General features: G+C 26.5%; 1 protein-coding gene across 1 annotated transcript; it reads right to left on the minus strand.

Annotated features, from left to right (window-relative positions):
• Positions 1-6,847: 6,847 nt before the first annotated feature.
• Positions 6,848-16,463, minus strand: LOC107169111 (uncharacterized). Its single transcript, XM_089220693.1, has 17 exons — positions 16,310-16,463; positions 16,056-16,218; positions 15,821-15,963; positions 12,070-12,259; positions 11,620-11,762; positions 11,314-11,467; positions 11,103-11,245; positions 10,864-11,026; positions 9,558-10,012; positions 9,251-9,401; positions 9,022-9,158; positions 8,839-8,954; positions 8,152-8,276; positions 7,763-7,929; positions 7,328-7,635; positions 7,160-7,261; positions 6,848-7,080 (listed from the first exon to the last, which is right to left on the minus strand). Exons 1-17 carry the CDS (start codon positions 16,350-16,352, stop codon positions 6,964-6,966), a joined length of 2,820 nt encoding a protein of 939 aa, XP_089076819.1. The 5' UTR covers positions 16,353-16,463; the 3' UTR covers positions 6,848-6,963.
• Between the last annotated feature and the right edge of the window lie 1,878 nt (positions 16,464-18,341).

Consider the following 18,341-nt stretch of genomic DNA (forward strand, 5'->3'; position numbering starts at 1 on the left):
AAAATTTACCATCTTAATAATATTACGAAGGTACGAAGTCCATGTATTATTTTATACGATTATATACAACGTACTTGTACAAGACTGAATTTTATTATTCTAACATCAATCATTTATGTTAATGTCCATGAATATATTATACATATATTAATATATATATATATATATATATATATACCTTTTTTTCAGTTAAAAAACCAGGAACGGGTGGGAACTGCTTATCGCAGTATATATAATATATATACTTATTTAAATAAATATTTATATCATAAAAATACCTATTTTTAAATGGGATTTTGTTAGTCAGTTCAATGACTTCAAAAACTGTTTGGCCACCTTCCTATATTTTTTCGAATTTTTACAGTCTAAAAATGTAAAAAAAAAAATAAAACATCAATATAATTAATATTCATGTTTTATTTAAAGGTAATTAAATTGGTATAAAACAATATATCGGGTGATCTATTTTACGTTTAGTTTAGACACTCATTTCTAAAATCATAAACGTTTATTAAAGTATCTCTTTAACATAATCAAAATTTCGACTTGAAAACTGTTTGGTATTATGTAATTTATTATGTAACATTTTGTAACCGCAAAAAAAAATTTTGTAACCACATCGGTGCCCCAGAAAACGGCGTTACAAGTTCCGGATGCCAGGGTAACGTTACCCCAGCACCCCAAACATTAAACAATTAAAATTTCGACTTGAAAACTGTTTGGTATTATATAATTTATTATGTAACATTTTGTAAACGCAAAAAAAAATTTTGTAACCACATCGGTGCACATTTTCACTTTTTTTTTTTTACTTCATTGTCATTTACTTGTTATAGTGCATTTCAGAGCACGATTTTTTTTTTTTTTTTGGTGTGTGAGGGAGCGGAGCGACGGAGACTCCCAACTATTTTTATTTTTTTTGCGTGCCCCTACTATTTTTTTTACATAAACGGGAGGACGGTACAAAGTAATGTCCGAAATAATTTTTAATAAAATATGGATTTTTAATTGATGTCAATTATATACCTAGCTATTTTACTATTTTTCATATCAAAATTATTTTTGATATGAATTTGTCATTCCAACAATGAAATTACCAAGGTTTTTTTTTCAGTGTATAGCATCAGCATCACCATTGGTTATAAATACTAGTAATTTTATAATCAACGGTATCACGTCTTATAATATATACCTATAGCAGATTTTTTATCTTTGTATAATATTATTTATTATTATTTTATTTTCATTAATAATTCTAAATTATTTAAAAATATATTTACTTACCTTACACAAAACACATAATTAAAAAAACGCAAAATAACGATTTTACTGTAGGAACCAGCTGAGTTTTGACTTAAATCAACGATTCACGATATAGTAGAATTGATTATGGAAATAGAAATTAAATAATTACGATGTTCTCATTGTCTATATTTTATTATATTTATAAATAGGTAGCTAAATAAGTAGGGACTATAATACAATTATAAAAATAAACAACACAACAGTAATAATTTAATTTAAGTATAAAAATAGATATTTTGGTAATTGCAGTGACTTTGAATTCAACCACTTACAAACTTCTTAATTTTGAATACCAAATAGGTATAAATTGTATAGGTACTATTTGTACGACAATTATTTTAAATTAAATAAATAAAATATGAGTAGTTAATTATTTATGGATGTCCATTGATATTGTACAATATAAGATAGCTTGATCTTATTATAATATACAACCATGCTGATAAATATAACTCGGGATTTAGCATGTTTTTAAATAATCGTTAAACACATAGCAAAGTAATATAGAAATGTGTTTACTTATAATACGAGTTTATATTTCAAATTTATAGTTGCATATTTTGAATATTTGAAAATTATATATATGAATGAGTAAGATTTAATTTCCAATTCCAACTTGAGAAAATATCTAAAAGTTCAATGTAATGCTCAAGGTAATTAGTACTATATTATTAAAAATATATAAACATATTCAATTTAAGTTGATTATTAAAAAAATGTAACCATTTTTATTTTATACTAAAACTCAATGTATGATGAAAATAAACCTGAAAAAAGAAAATAATTATCTTAGATAATTAATCAAATTAATCTATACATATAATCAAATTTATCTATTTCTGTATCATATCTTCAAATATTTTTATTTATTACAAATATGCTTTTTTAAATGCATATTTTAAAAGCATATTTTGTAATCCTTTAGGGCATAAATATATGCATATTGTAATTCATAAAGTTTGTAGTGTATACCTACTGTATACTTATCATTTTTAAACGATAAAATTTTTTATTATCTTCATAAACGTGCACACTGTGCATCGATACAGTGCATGGAGCTTTCACAGTGCTTCGTTAAAATTTATTTTTGATTCATAAGTGGCCAGTTGATATTTGTTTATAAGACTTACATTACATCTTCATGTTTATTTCACGTTTCATGTGGAACGTATTAAAAAAAAATAATAATAAATAATATAAACGATAAAGCCATGCTAGATTTGTATTCTTAAATATTTTAACTAATTAAATCACAATTTTTTAAGGTACCAGTAACGTTAAAAAATTTTTTTTGTGGTTTATTGGAATTTGTAACGCCGTTTTCCGGGGAACTGATGTGGTTACAAAATTTTTTTTTGTGGTTTCAAAATGTTACATAATAAATTACATAATACCAAACAGTTTTCAAGTCGAAATTTTGACCTCGGGGTGCCAGGGTAACACACCTGTTAAAAACAACATAATTTTTCTAAAAAAAACAACATATTTTTCCTATTGTTTTAAATTTTCACTTTATTCAATCACAAGATGTGTTTTTAGTCCATATTCTTAGGAAAAATATTTTTTGCAGTATATTATACTTTTTAAATTATAAAAATTCAATTTCGTTGTAGTTTTTAAGATATATTTATTTAAAGTTTAAGTGAATGGAGTAGCGTGGTATACTGGTATATGTTCACTGTTCTATACTCATCTCAGATTTAAATACCTAAATAGGTACTCTTAGTAATATTCTGCTCCAAAATATGAAATTAAAAATATAAGTATGGTGTCATTCAAAAGCGTAAAAAACTTTAGATAGGTAGTAAATAAGAAAAAATAACAGAACATGTTGTTTTGTAACGACCCCAAATTATGTAAATTAATATTTTCAAAAACATATAGGTGTTTTCTGAAATAATGAGTGTCTGACGTTAAATGGATCATCCCGTAAACGACATATAATACCCTATATTTTATTAGTAAGATAACGCGAAGATTATAGTTAATCAACCAAAACTAATACTTAAACTTTGTTTTTTTTTACGTATACTATGTAATATGTGACGCAATATTTAAACATTGATTTTTTCATGATGCATATCACTCAAATTTAATGGGTATTATAATATAAATCCATAATTTGAATAAACATCCGTTGTTAATGAACAAGTAGGTACTTATATATTATATTTAAGTACCTACATAATGATAACTATATCGTGTTTGAAAAAATATTTATAATGATGTCCTAAAAATCAATCCATTCCATTCCTGAAACAAAACTGGTAACTTTTCGAATATTTGAGACAATAATAACTCAATTATTGGTATATTTTTATTTTTGTAATAAATTATTAGCATATTCCAATTTAAAACTGTTATAATAGTGTAATCCACGGACATCTTATGGCAAAGACAGATCCACCCCTTTGCCCAACATGCAATACAAACTACTCCATCAAACATATCATCATCCACTGCCCAAACTTCAACGAAGCTAGAAAAGATTTCAACATTACAGACAACCTGTACGAAGCAATTGGTCCATTTTCAAACTTTCATAGCATAATTTTATACTTTAAAAAAATAGAATTGTACAATATCATATAAACATTTAATGTAGAAATTAACACATGTAAGCTAATAACCTATGTAGTTGATGCTTAACCAATGAAAAAAAAAAAAAAAAAAATAGTGTAATCTTTCAAAACTTGTATAATGTTTAATGTAATCTTCTGCGATCCCGAACGGCACGTTTAATTTTTAATTGATCCAACATATTTTAATTTTTAAGTGACTTTAAGTTCAGGATTCCAACTACTGACATTGTGATATGTATGATGTACCTACATATCATGTATGATATTTAGTATGTTTTCTATTAACTTCTTACTTTCTTAGCTAGGTATAGGTACTCCTTATCCGAATGACAATTTTCTAGAGATCACAGGCCTAGTTTTAACACTAATGATAATATTTTTCTAAAATCTCCAAATGGAATATTGGAATATCTGCTGCTGCATTCAAAATGTGACTAAGGATGAATTAGGTGGTTGAATGATGAATATCGAAATATACTGAATGCTATATATTACCTTTTTTTTTTCCGTTTAAAAAACCGGGAACGGGTGGGAAATGTTTTGCACTATACTGCTACCCGGTCCCGTATCGTATGCTATATATTACCTATTATTATTACTGTTGTTGTCCACGCACTCAGTGGTTCAAATTACATATTATTATCTGCATAAAACGTTTCCAATATTTTATATTTGAATACATTTTGGAAATTTGCGTTGTCATTCAAAAATTAAAATGCTTTGGTTTTGAAAGGCATGCAAGGCTTTGTGTTACATTCTAACCATGTTGTAAAATTTCAATCCTTTGGTTTAACATTTTATTATTTTTGACTGTAAAATAATTCGCAAATTTTCGAGATTTTATGAATGTTGTCAAAGTTTTAACTTTAAATGCGTATATTATATCCTTAATATTTTTGAACTGCTATTAAAGGAACTTACAAGGAATCTTTCATTTAATTCTCAAGTTTATTTACTCAGCGAAAAAGTTTTTATTGTCAACAATTTTAAAAATTTTTATAAAATGAGAAAAAATTCTATAAGCTGTATGAATAGCTCAAAATGGATTCAAAATATGTCAAAATGTCACTATACACGAAAAATGTTTTCATAAATATTTGGTGGAAATTTCAATTTTCTACGGTTATTAGTTATTAAGTTGAAACAAAAAAATAAAATCAATTTTTTTAAATTTAAATTTTTCTCGATGCTTTCAAAAACTACTGCGAATTTTAACGTTGAATTCTCGAATACACCAACTAGATCCACTTTTCTATCACAAAAAATGCTGTTATCGAAAATTAGATAATTTTTACCATCCTAAATATTGATGATAAACAGAAAAAATTAAAAATCACACATCATTTTAAATACAGTACACAGTACACATTCATCGCTATGCTCAGAATTTATAATTGAATATTTTAAATGTCTGTTAACAGCTTAAGATGAGTCAAAAATTCAAAATATTTAAAAAATGTTACCAAGTATAGAAGATTATAAATAAACAATTTGAGTAAATTTAAAGTACCTACCTATGTATCTTCTCGAGAAAATATTCAATGTCAATAAAATTTGAGTTCAAATGCTCAAATTTAATATGACTTTCCAGGAAACTTTTTTTTGGCTAAAAGTTTTAAAACTTATTTATTTATAAGGACTTTGTACTAAATTTTCAAATCATAAATATGAATATAAATTATAGAATTTCTTACTAATTTTTATAATATACATGACATAGCACATATATATATATATATACTGCTGTTATATATTCATTAAAAATAAATCTTTGATTAATCATTATTAATTTAGCATCATATAGGTACTATTCTAGTATTAGGTAGATACATAATAAATTGCAAAAACAAAAAATCTTTACTCTTAGGTAGATAGGTATTTGAAGAAATGTTGAACAACCATTAATTATATAAATACAATCTGCAATCAACAGAGGCGGACTGGCCAGGTGTGCTAGTGTGCCGTAGCACACCGGGCCGGCTCAATATATGGGCCGTCGGGGGCTCATGAACGTCAATTGATAATATTAGTATATTAATAATAAATGTATTTTTAAATTTTTAAATACCGAACAGTTTAAGACTACCTACTGCTATCGATTGCCGGCTATTAAAACGTTACACTAATAACTAATAAGTTAATATTTTTAGATTATATAGATTTAATCTATTCTGTGGTCAAACTATGTAGTTTATAATAATAACATGTACCTACATTGTATCCAGGCTCTGATTTACGCATGTGCAGGCGGTGCACTAGCACAGGGCCTCCAAATTTAAATGGCCCCTTCCCATTCCATACTTTGCTACCATAAATAAAAGATATTTTTAATAAGTAATAACTAATAAAATGTCTATTATAATTAAATAAATGGATTGAACTTTTTATTGTTAAATATGTACCTATTATTTTTTTATTTTATTTTTGTTAAAAAAGGACCCCAAAGTTTATAGTGCACTGACCCACCAAATATGCATTTATATGCAAAATTAAAATTGGTCTACGGATTCAATAAAGTCTGAATCGCCGACATTTCAAACCATTTTATAAGTGCATGCACTTAGTATCACCATGCAAATGCATAAAATTCGTCTCTAGTTATGACTCTAGCCTATAATTAGGTACTAAACATGGATTTAGAAATTAGTGAAGGTTTCGAATCAAAAATTAATTTCGTAGTGTGCAAACAAGTTATCTTTTTGGTATTTATGCACAATCCAGTACGGCAGTACCGCCTAATATATTTGATAAATAAATACCCGAAAAAGTATTTAGCTATTATAAATATCTTATTCATAGAGGATGGTATAAACGGGTAGTGCCGGCCCCGACAGTAGAATACTGGGCCGTTCACCTCCCAGTCCGCCCCTGGCAATCAATGTCATTAATCATAAGGTAATGCATTAAAAGTATCAGGACTCAGGAGTTGATGATTTCATAGAATAATTATTAAAATAAAATTGTTTAATTTCCAAAATATATTTTTGTTTTTTTAAATACAATTTAATCCAAAATTTAAAATGAAGGAAACTAAACATATTTTAATAATATATTTATTTAGTTTCTTATATTTTAATTAAAATTTAACATTATCTAGCAGTGTGAACTTTACTCTTTTAACTTTTAATGCTGATTTTTCATCATTCCATGTTGATACCCAGTGATTTCTGTCCTTCCAGAAATTTAACATAGCCTAAAACATTTTTTAAAATAACATGTATTTAAAATATTATATAAATATTAAAATGTGTAAAATAAATAAAAATGTAAACCTTAATATCAAAGTTTTTCCATGGTTTTAAGTGGCCGTTGCTTAAACATCCATCATGGAAATTTGTCATGCCACCAACTGACACACCAATAGATATATAATACTGAAATTCAAAATTCAATGTTCAAATTATCAAAATAAAATGATACACAACAACTAATTAATATACTTCAGAGTCAAATATTAAGTCCAATGGTAGATTTGACACATCTAATTGGTGACTTTCTCCATCAATTTTAAATACAATGTTTTCAGGAGACCAAGACAATACAAAATTATGATAATCTTCTGACCAGCGACTAGCTAATGTCGATTTCATCATAATTGATTTTAAATGATATTGTTCGTCAATTTTTAATCCATATTTTAGAACAGAATTACTTTCATCTTCACCATTACATTTTAAATCTTGATTTCCAAACAATGTACCCAATATAAATTTGTTTTGTTCATTAGTTTTACTAACCAAAGCTATTTCTATTAAAATTAAATTTAAGAAAAAACAATTAGAAATTTTCAATAAGACAATTAACTATTAGAATGATTAAAATAGCTAATATTAAAATAAATAATATTATATACTACATTATTATGAATTATTTACCTGGTATCATCCAATCTCCCGATGGCATTTTAGCTGTTACTTCTAGTTGTCCATAAAGGAATAACATATTATTTTTTGTGGTAAGTCTAGATGAAACTATTGGAGGTATTATATTATAAGATGAAGCATTCATAGAGCATCCATTAGATCCTTCATATTTAGTACAACTAAAAATAAAAATATAGAATATCAAATATTTATTTGTATTTACATATAATGATATAATTTGATTAAATTAAAATAAATATAATATACAAATATACATAATATAGTATATAGCATAGTAATAGCACAGAATATATGAATATTTGATATATTTTGTAGTAATAGCAGTATAATACAGATTATATAATCTGTGGTATGTAATATAATATATGTGTATAGCCTACCCTTTCAAGACTAAACAACCATTCTTGACATAATTATCTGACAGAATTGTAGGCTTGATAACTAACTCTCCATTTTTGATTAATGTGTTCTTTTCAGAATTATTGTAAACAACAAATTCATAATCCTATAATAAACATTTAATATAATTAACATAGGTAAATATTTTTTTTACTTTTATTAGAGGTTATTACAAATAATATATCTATTAATCTATGTTATTAATTCCAGTTTTCAGTAAGTGCTTGAATATAATATTATAAACTATATTCAAATAATGAACCAAATTATAATAAGACTTGATCAAATTACATTAAATGTGTAAAAATTAAATAGGTAGTTAATAAAAAGTAAATATTTTAATTTTTAAAAACAATGTTTCAAACGTAAAATGTTAAGAGGATGAGGATGCAATTATGCTACACATGCATTAATTATCTCTTACACACAGGTAAGAAATACATTAAGTTCATGTTCATGATTTTACTGTGACTGAACTAATATAACAACAAAGCTACAAAGCTGAATTGTTAGGTAATACCTTAGTAATGACAATAATGGCTGACAACTAACAAGGAATAAACATTTAATAGGTGCTTATTATGTTATGTGTATATCATGAATTGTAAGACTGAGTAGGGACAGCAAATTAGTTTTAAAATTGACTTATTTTGTATTTTTTTACATACTGGATCTTGTGCAATAAAAATATCATGACTCCAAATTGATTCCAAATTTAAAGTATCAAATTCATCCACTAAATCATTTGAACTATTTGTATTAGAAATGTTGATACTTATCACTTCTATAAAATATATATACAAATGTATAAAATGTTTTATCAAAATTGGTAAATAATGTGCAAATATTACTCATGAGATCATATATTTGAATTTTGTCTTCACCGCCACATGTTTTACTTGAATCACCCGCACAAGGTGTATCGCAATCAGATTCAAATACTTTATGATCATTTTCTGGAGCACGATTACCACAGTAGCAATTAATGCTACAACAATACAATGGTTCATAAATAATATAATGATAACGCACTAAAATAATATTTTTTATTGTATATTTGTATGAATAATATTTTAGTACCTTAACACTCCTGAAAATTGATATCCACCATTATTACAGATTGCAGAACATTTACTAGGCGTATTAGTATTAATAAGTTCAAATTTTATATTGTTTAATGTGTTTTCCTGCATTACAAAACAACCCAAAAGCCGACCTTCAACTAGAAAATCTGTTGAAGTATAAATAAAGTATAATTAAGCAACTCATTGTTGTGTATCTATCTAAATTGTATTTATATTAATTAAAATCTGTTTAAACCTTTTATTCAAAAGTTGCAATCAAATATTTGTATGCTATATATAATTATTTTTATTTTGAAAATTACCATTTAATCCAGTTGAAAATACTCCCATTCGCCAACCACCACCACAGAATTGATTAGCATCACCTGAGCACTTAGTATTACATTGCTTATCTTCCACTCTAGGAAACTTAGGTTCATTTGGTGATTGGCTTCCACAAAAACATTCAGATTTATATGTAACTCCAGAGTAAGTATATCCGAATTTGTAGCAAAAGTTTGAACAAAATTCTGGAGTATTCACTTTAAAGGATCGTGAAAAACCATTAAATATTCTGTTATTCTGACTTTCCTCGTAACATCCCAGATAGTAATTTCCAATTATATCTGTTTTCCATTCTAGTCCAGTGGTATATACGTTTATAGCATTATTGCCACCACATGTATGTTGAGATGAACCAGAACAAGGAATTGTACACATAGCATCCTCTGTTTTAGCTTCAAACGAAGGTTTTGTAGAAGTGCATAAGCATTCTTTCCTACAAAAAGAATTTCACCATCAAAATAAGAATATAGTTATTTTAATAATGTTGTACTAAATTAATTTTATATTATTTAATACCTACTCAATTTTTTTTTGTACAACCTAGGTACTGAGTAGCAGGTAACAAGGTAGGTCAGGGTTGCATTTAGAAATGTTATGCCCTTGGGCTCAAAATTCATCATGCCCATTTTCAATACATTATTTAATGATACCTACAGGCCTATTTTTTTATTCACCTAGGGTCATGAAAATTAATATGTTTTCAGTTTTGTATCAACTATGACTGAATGAGCTAAATAAAAGGCAATTTAAATTAAAACATAAATACTTTGAGGGTTGGATAATAAATGATTCGAGCCATATTATTTAGACCACAATAATAAAAATATTATGTTGCACTAATTGATATTGTACATATTTGTTACAAATTACAAGTACTAAAAAAACAAAGTAAACATTTTGTTATGTAAGTATTTAATTTCAAATTTTGACAAAATGTATCAAATTGAAAGTTGGCAAATTATTATATAGTTAAACATTTTTAGAATGTTCAATTTTTATACCTAAGAATGGAAAATTTAATAAAAGGTTCCACATAATTATTTAATACTGTAATTAAAAAAAATCTATTATAAAAGCTAAGTTTTTTTTTATTGACATTTAAGTCTGTCTCCTTGTCCACTTTTTAATTTTTTTCTCTAAATAGAAATTTAGTCACTATTAGAGACATGGACAAAATTATTACACTAATCATTCATGTTATGGTAAAATATTATGTATGGAAATAATTTTATATTAAAATATATGACTATTTTCCACTTCTGCAGTATCCAAAATTTTACTTACGAAGATATAAGTGCAGCATATGGGAATCTTCTTGTGTGACAACTATATACACAATGTTTGGGTGTAAGGCGAGCATGTGATATTCTCCAACCATTTAATACTGGATGTCTCTTTAAATTGGTAAAACATCCAATAGGCTTTACTGACACTTTTGCAAGAGGATCTAAATTATTTAAATGTTCAGTAAATATAACTTTTCGAGCAACTATACAATTATTTACATACTCATACAATCATACCTGAGTATAAAGTCTTGTAAATACTAACTGTAACACTACCACCACAATATTCAGATGGGTTTTCTGTACATAAAGTATTGCAGTCACTAAAACTTCTTTTTAAATTAAAATTTGGTTCATAGTTTTTACATTCACAGATATTGCTATAAATAATAATTAATAATAACATATATTAAATGATTCAGAAATTAAAGATTATTAATATACATACCCTTTAACAGCAGCATATTTAAATCTATGAGTGTTACAAAGATTCATGCATCGTTTAGGACTATTATTGGTATCCATTGAAAATGATAAATATTTCCCTTTTGTTTTTTTACCATCATCATCAAAGCATCCAATATATTTTTTTGGCACATAGTCTGTAAATATTATGTTTTAAATGTTACTTATCAGTTAAAACTATAAATTATAATATTATAGAAGCATCTTTACAGTTTGGATACGATAACAAGAATAACAATATCATTTACTATTTATGTGCTATGATTATAAAATTTAAATCAAAAAATACCAGTAATTCCTGTTGAATAAATTCCCATTTTCCATCCTCCACCACAGAACTGTTTACCATCACCACTACACGGAGAATCACAATTAATATCTTCTACTTTTGCCGACTTTGCTGGTCTCTGATTTCCACACCAACATTCTGATCTATAAGGAAATAGATAAGTTTGTTTTACTTAAGCTATAATATTAATCTTTTAATTATATCCAATTATCTAAATAAGTAGATAATCATATAAAAATAAAAATGTTTACAAACTATGGAATAATTTATAACAAATAGGTAGGTATATAATATATTTTAGATTTATAATAAATCAATAACGAACATATTAACACAATCTGGTAAATTTAGGCTGTATAAAATATAATTTTAAGTTGTAATGAAGCTTTTAATAATCTTGTGATTAATTCTACTCAAAACTATAGTTAAAATATAATTCTTTTTAAATACCCATATGAAACTCCAAAAAATAAATATCCCATCTTGAAACATATTTCTGAACATTTTTGAGGAGTATTATTAGTATATGGCCCAGCTGGACCTTTTAATAAACGATTTTCACTATCGTTAGGAGTTTCAGCATAACATCCTAGATAAATTGGTATTGGGTAACCACCATGTCCCATAAAATTACTTGCTTCTGAAATTTAAAAAAAAAATATGGAATTATAAATCAACAAAAGTCATAAGCTTTAAAATTGGTTATTTTAATAATTATGTATTATTATAATTGTTAATAAAGTAAAATTAATAATGTAAATAAAAATATTTGTGAATAAAAAATAATTTATGAATGTCAAAAGCAACAAAAAGTTAAAAATGCAATAGTTAAAAGTTAGATAACCCACTAAACAGTATCCTACTTTTGAACAATAATGATTAAATGCTTAATGCAGCCATGTAACTTATTACTTATTACTTATTAGTTATTAGTATTTAGTACCGATATTGTATTTCGTATATTTTAATATTTTATATTGTCATTCTGGTTCATGTGCAACTAAGTGCAATATAGACAAAACGCATCCACGCAACTACGCAAGATCGTCTTATTTTATTTTGAGCAATCTTAAATGAAAATCATCTATTACAAACATTATAAAGAACAGTATATTTGAGTGTAAGACATATCGATTTGCATAAATTTACATTTTGATTTTATTTTGTAAGTCAAATATTATAGCCAATATATTACCTATCTTCTATAATATTTGTGATTTTACTGTAAGATTACTCAAAAAGTCAAAAATCATGAAAAACTATTTTAAATGAATGCTTTATTTATCTATGTTGAGAAAGCAAATATTACACTGACGCCCTATTAAAGTCTTAGATATTATAGTCTCTAACATAATGTATTTTAATAAACATAATAAATGTGTACGATAAAATATATTTTTATTCATAGATCAATCTGTACATTTGGCAGAGAACACGTCTAAAATTGTATGACGCAGGTGTGTTAGACTGCAAATGCAAAAAATCAAGGTTTTGAATTCCATTATAATAGGTATTTAAAAATATTTGTTGCATATTTGACCATTTTTGATTTAAAAGTAGACTTTATTTTTTAAATATTCTATGAAAAGGTTAATTTTAATTATATCTCTTGGTTCTGGATATAAGTGGTTTAATTTTATCTATATATTAGGTATATATAAAGAACCATTTTTTTCCGTTTAAACCAATAGCAGAGGAGGCTTTGTGTGAACAATATTTCTTCTAATTACGTGTTATAGTACCTACTAGTTACTAGTGATGGGAATTATATAGTGCATAAAGGCCTGCGAGAAGTGGATTCGAAGCCAGCGATAATTACTATTTTAGGGCTATTTATTAAAATACAAAAATAAAAACTGTGCAAAATACTGGAATATCATAATTAAATTATTAATGATAATGTATAAGTTACAAAAAAAAAAATAATAAATAAATAAATGGTAACTACGAACAGGTACCTGCAAAAAGATAATAAGATTTATTTTCGTATTTAGGTCGATTAATCATTGACATACATTATCTTTAGTTGTGTAGATATGAATTAGTTATTAATAATAAATAGTATAAAAAGCTTGCCATGGAAAATAGGATAAAAAAATTAGGAACCTATTGTAACATCGAATGTTCGAATATTCAAATATTCGAATTATTTACGATAGAACGATAGAAGCCTTGTATTAAATTTTCAAGCTTTTCTACCAAACAAATAAATTTTTATCGATATTAATTTAAAAAAAACTAATAGTGATCGAAAATTGCAAATACCGATGTATAGTTCAACTTAAATCGAACATTTTTGAAAATTGCATGGTGGATATAATATACTTATATAAACATTCGGTGAAAATTTCATTTATCTATGGTCATTTGTTTTATAAAGTTACATCAAAAATCAAAATCGATTTTGTTGAAAAGTGATTGTGCGTAAAATTTCCCGTTTTCCCCTTAATTTTCAGTTTGTTTAACCCGATTATTAAGACTTTTGACCCCCAAAGTATCAACTAGATTCATTTTCTGATCGAACAAGGTACTGAAGTCAAAAATCGAAGCACTTTTACTGCCCTAAAACATGATGACAGACACAAAAAATAAAATAAAAACACACATCATTGTAAAATCAATACATTCATCGCTCCGCTCAGAATCTAAAATGATAAAATAATGACAAAACTAGTGTTGGCAGAGTTGAAAATAATCGAATTTAACTAATTTAAGTTAGATATGTGTTTTAGATGTACAGGTAATAAAATATGGTAACTTGTACAAAGTACCCACAATGTCATAAGTCATAAGTTAGAGATGAATGAAACTAACTATTTGTGTTCCTATATTAATATTTAATACTTAAATACCAGTTTTTGGATATCGCAGTAACATAATTATTTTGACTCGATAAGATAAACATTTCATTTTGTACTTATGGTAAATGGCAACAAATAACTATTACCAATGTTTACCTTTTAGTTTACTCGTACGAATCGATGTGTCACACCATTTTTGTTTTTAGTCGGCGACTCGAGCGTGAAAAACGCACGACAAGCGTAAAAATGATATGACACTTCGATTCGTATGAGAATTTTGCAAAAAATACAACTTGATTGTTAATTTTCACATTTAAGATAATGTTCTAAAAATAAGTTAAATATAGGTACCCAGATTTTGAAGATTGAAAAAAAATGTAGGTTCTTTAAATACAAGTCAGTAAAATCGATTAGATCTAATTAAACATTTAAAGGTGTCCAGACAAAAGAAAAACTTGTCGTCAACAATATATTTCTGATTTCCCGTCATTAGCGGTAACATAAATATTTGTCGACGACAATATCAGAAACGCATCTGTTTCCGAAAATGTTTTTTGGTCTGGACTAGGGTAAGAAACTATATAATAGAGACGATGGATTGAGACGTCAGTGGTAAAACAGAGATTAGCGTTTGGTATGTTGGTGGTGAGGGTGACGTGCTTGGTCAAAAGAAGACTACTGAGCACCATAGGCAGAGGCAAGAGATGGACGGGTAGATTAAATGTGATGTAATTCTGTGAGCTGACAGCTGAAGGCCAGCTGTTCATGATGATTAGAGGCCCCCTCTATGTATAAAATTTGAAGTTGGTGAATCAATAATACGAGACCGGGAAGTATTGCACTATTGCAGTAAACAGTTTCCATCTGTTCCTTGTTTTTAAACGGAAAAAAAAGAAAGGTACTACCGTAGTTAATACGAATTAAGTCAATTAAGAAGAACGATTCAATAATAAAATTAATAACATGTTATGTTATTAAAAGGTATATTAACATCAACATGGGTACTGAACAATACTATTATAATAATTGAAGTCGATAAGAAGGAACGGTCGTCGAATGGAAAACAAACCAAAAATAGTTCTATACCAATAAAAGTATAATAAAATTCTTCGATGACATTCTGAGTATCAGCTGACAACGGCATTTTACTTGTATTTTTTAATTATATTATATCATTTATTGGTGAACCATGATTATTGTTGTATTTAAAAAAAATATTTAGGCCAAAGGGGACTTCCTCCATCGCATCATTAACACTCACCCTTAAAAATCGTACTTAATGAAATAATGACTGATTCCTGCATATTCCCATGATTAAAAGCATAAATACAGGGTTATTAAGAATTAACGTTTTAATATAAATTTAAAATGTTTAGAATTAATTATTTTAACTTAGGTACTTGAACTATCCGTTATATACGAAGACACTAAATTTGGCGCTCCTCCGCATGAAGCTGAACTATCTCCTGAACATTTTTTTGAACATTCGAAATCAAGTTGTCGCATAAGTCTTGATATGTAATTTTTGCTACAATAACAGGTGCTAAAAAAATTAAACAATTAATTTGCGTTTTTGCTTAATATTTTTTAAACAATATATTAATTTTATTATAAAATAATACAACAGAATCATACTCATATTTAAGAATAAAAAATGTATATTGTTTTTCAGAACAAAAATCTGAACAAGATTGAGGTGTTACTGGATTTAAAATACGGCTCTCTTCTCCAAGAGTTAATAAGTTTTCTTCCAAAAAACATCCTAAGAATTTATAATCTGTGTTTTGAGCTGCTAAAACTGATAAAATATGGTTTTAATCAAAGTAAACATGTTTTGGTTGTAATTAGTAAGTTGACATTTTGATTTGAAAGATTATTTTAATGTGTACCTGCTGTCACAAATAAACTGAAACTTAAACATTTGAACATCATACTGATATAGTGATATTCTATATCAAGGCGAAATATTAAAATATTTTACGATGTGTGATGGCTTAAATCGTGTTTGTAACTAATGTTCCTTGACGCATATACAACGCACCTATAATATGTACTATGGTGTTATTATTAATTATAAATGTATTCATGGTAGGGCATGGATTCAGGTTTATCAGGAAATCCCCACTATTTCAGACTCATCATAATGCTACATAATGTACCTATAATGGTCATTAGCCATTATTAACCAGTGTAAAATAATAAATATACATATTTTGCATTTTATTTATTATAGGTATATAATACATATACAGGGTGGTCAGGGTGATTCACCAAGCATGGCATACTCCCACTTTGCTTTAACAATACGTCATAATAATATATCCAGTTCCAATTTTTGTAATAATAATAATAGGACGCTACAGTGCTACACCCGCATGTGTTGTCTCCGTCGTACAAGTGCGTAACATGGAAAATTTTACGTTCAGCAGATCACGTTTAGCTCCGTTAATTTAAAATTTAAAATTAATTGACCTCTTATAAAAATTAAAGGTAACATTAGTAACAAGGGCTGCTTATAGGCTTTTTACTATATTTTAATTTTAAAGCGAGTTATGTGTATTATAATTATAGACGGTTTGTTTATCTAAAAATACTCATAACATGCTTTAAAATTAAAATATAATAAAAAGCCTATGAGTAGCTCTCGAAAATAATGTTACCTTTAATTTTTATAAGAGGTCAATTCACTCCAAATTTTAAGTTAATGAAACTAAACGTGATCTGCTAAGCGTAAAATTTGCAATGTTACACACTTGTAAGACGAAGACAACACGTGCGGGACTATAGCTTCCTATTAATTATATTTTCAAATAGATACTTAGGTTTGTACACCAGTTTAAGAGTGGTCTTGTGGCGATACAAACTTTTTTTTAATGAGAAATTGAGAACATATTTTTTTACTGTATATTTATACGTAGATAATTTTTTTGAAAAGTTTAATGTATTTAATTATATTTTAATTACAAACTAGTAGTTTCTGATAAGTTATTAATTTATATATGCTATACTTAGGTTTTATAAAACTATACAATATATGTACCTACCCATACAAGCTAATAAGTACTTATAAGTTATATTATGTTATACTCGGACAATTAAAAAAATACAGATGTTAATAGATTATTGATTACCTAGTATTAATTAGATATACTATAATTTTCAAATCATCATGACATAACCTCAATATCACCCAAATCTATTGCCCTCGGCATTTAGTAATTTGGTACACAAAGTTTATTCATTAAACTATTTCTCGTTCAAATACATCAGCATTTTCAAAAAAATCATCTATATAAATATAGCTATTTAACAATTTACAAGAAAAAGAGTGTCTATCGCCACGGGACACTCCTTTAGTGGTATATACATTTAAAGTGTTTAAAAGTTCCTTTGATTAAAATCTTAAAAAGTAAAAACCGTTGATAACATCAGTAAAAATAAAAATAAATTTGTGTTTAAATTTACTTTTATCATCGCATTTTTTTTTATTAGTATTATTAAAGAAATAACCGTCGGCAACTTGGCCATTGGGACAAGATACATTTTTTTTTTTTTTTTTAAAGGTGTTACATAATAAAAAAAGAAAAGGTTTAATAACATTATTGCATTTTATTATATAGGTACTTATAATTTATAAACTATTTAAATTATTAGGTATATTCCTTTATTTCAAATAACGATAACTTATTAAATATTTTACATTGATGTAAATATATAACAACTGTGAAATGAGTGGAGATCCACTATGGGATCTAGATACCGTTGAATATTACCTATAGGTACTGGATTAAGAGTACGCTAATAATAAAAAAATTGTTGGTCTAGACTCTAGACCTAGCTATAATTAGCTGTTTTGAATATTTACAAATCATATAAGAATATCCAGCTTTAGAAATTCAAATAACAATTTAAAACCAAATA

This window comes from Diuraphis noxia, unplaced genomic scaffold (genome assembly GCF_037042655.1).
Source record: "Diuraphis noxia isolate RWA-SAM2 unplaced genomic scaffold, SU_Dnox_SAM2 contig0002, whole genome shotgun sequence".
Lineage (NCBI taxonomy): Eukaryota > Metazoa > Arthropoda > Insecta > Hemiptera > Aphididae > Diuraphis > Diuraphis noxia.

What these genes read in the sequence shown, in the direction of transcription:
- LOC107169111 (XM_089220693.1), bottom strand. Translation starts at nt 16,352, where the DNA reads ATGATGTTCAAATGTTTAAGTTTCAGTTTATTTGTGACAGCAG. An exon ending in TTTTTTGGAGTTTCATATGG is followed by an intron (nt 11,763 to 12,069) that starts GTATTTAAAAAG and finishes ATTTCCTTATAG; the next exon opens with ATCAGAATGTTGGTGTGGAA. An exon ending in GGTTGTTTAGTCTTGAAAGG is followed by an intron (nt 7,930 to 8,151) that starts GTAGGCTATACA and finishes TTTTATTTTTAG; the next exon opens with TTGTACTAAATATGAAGGAT.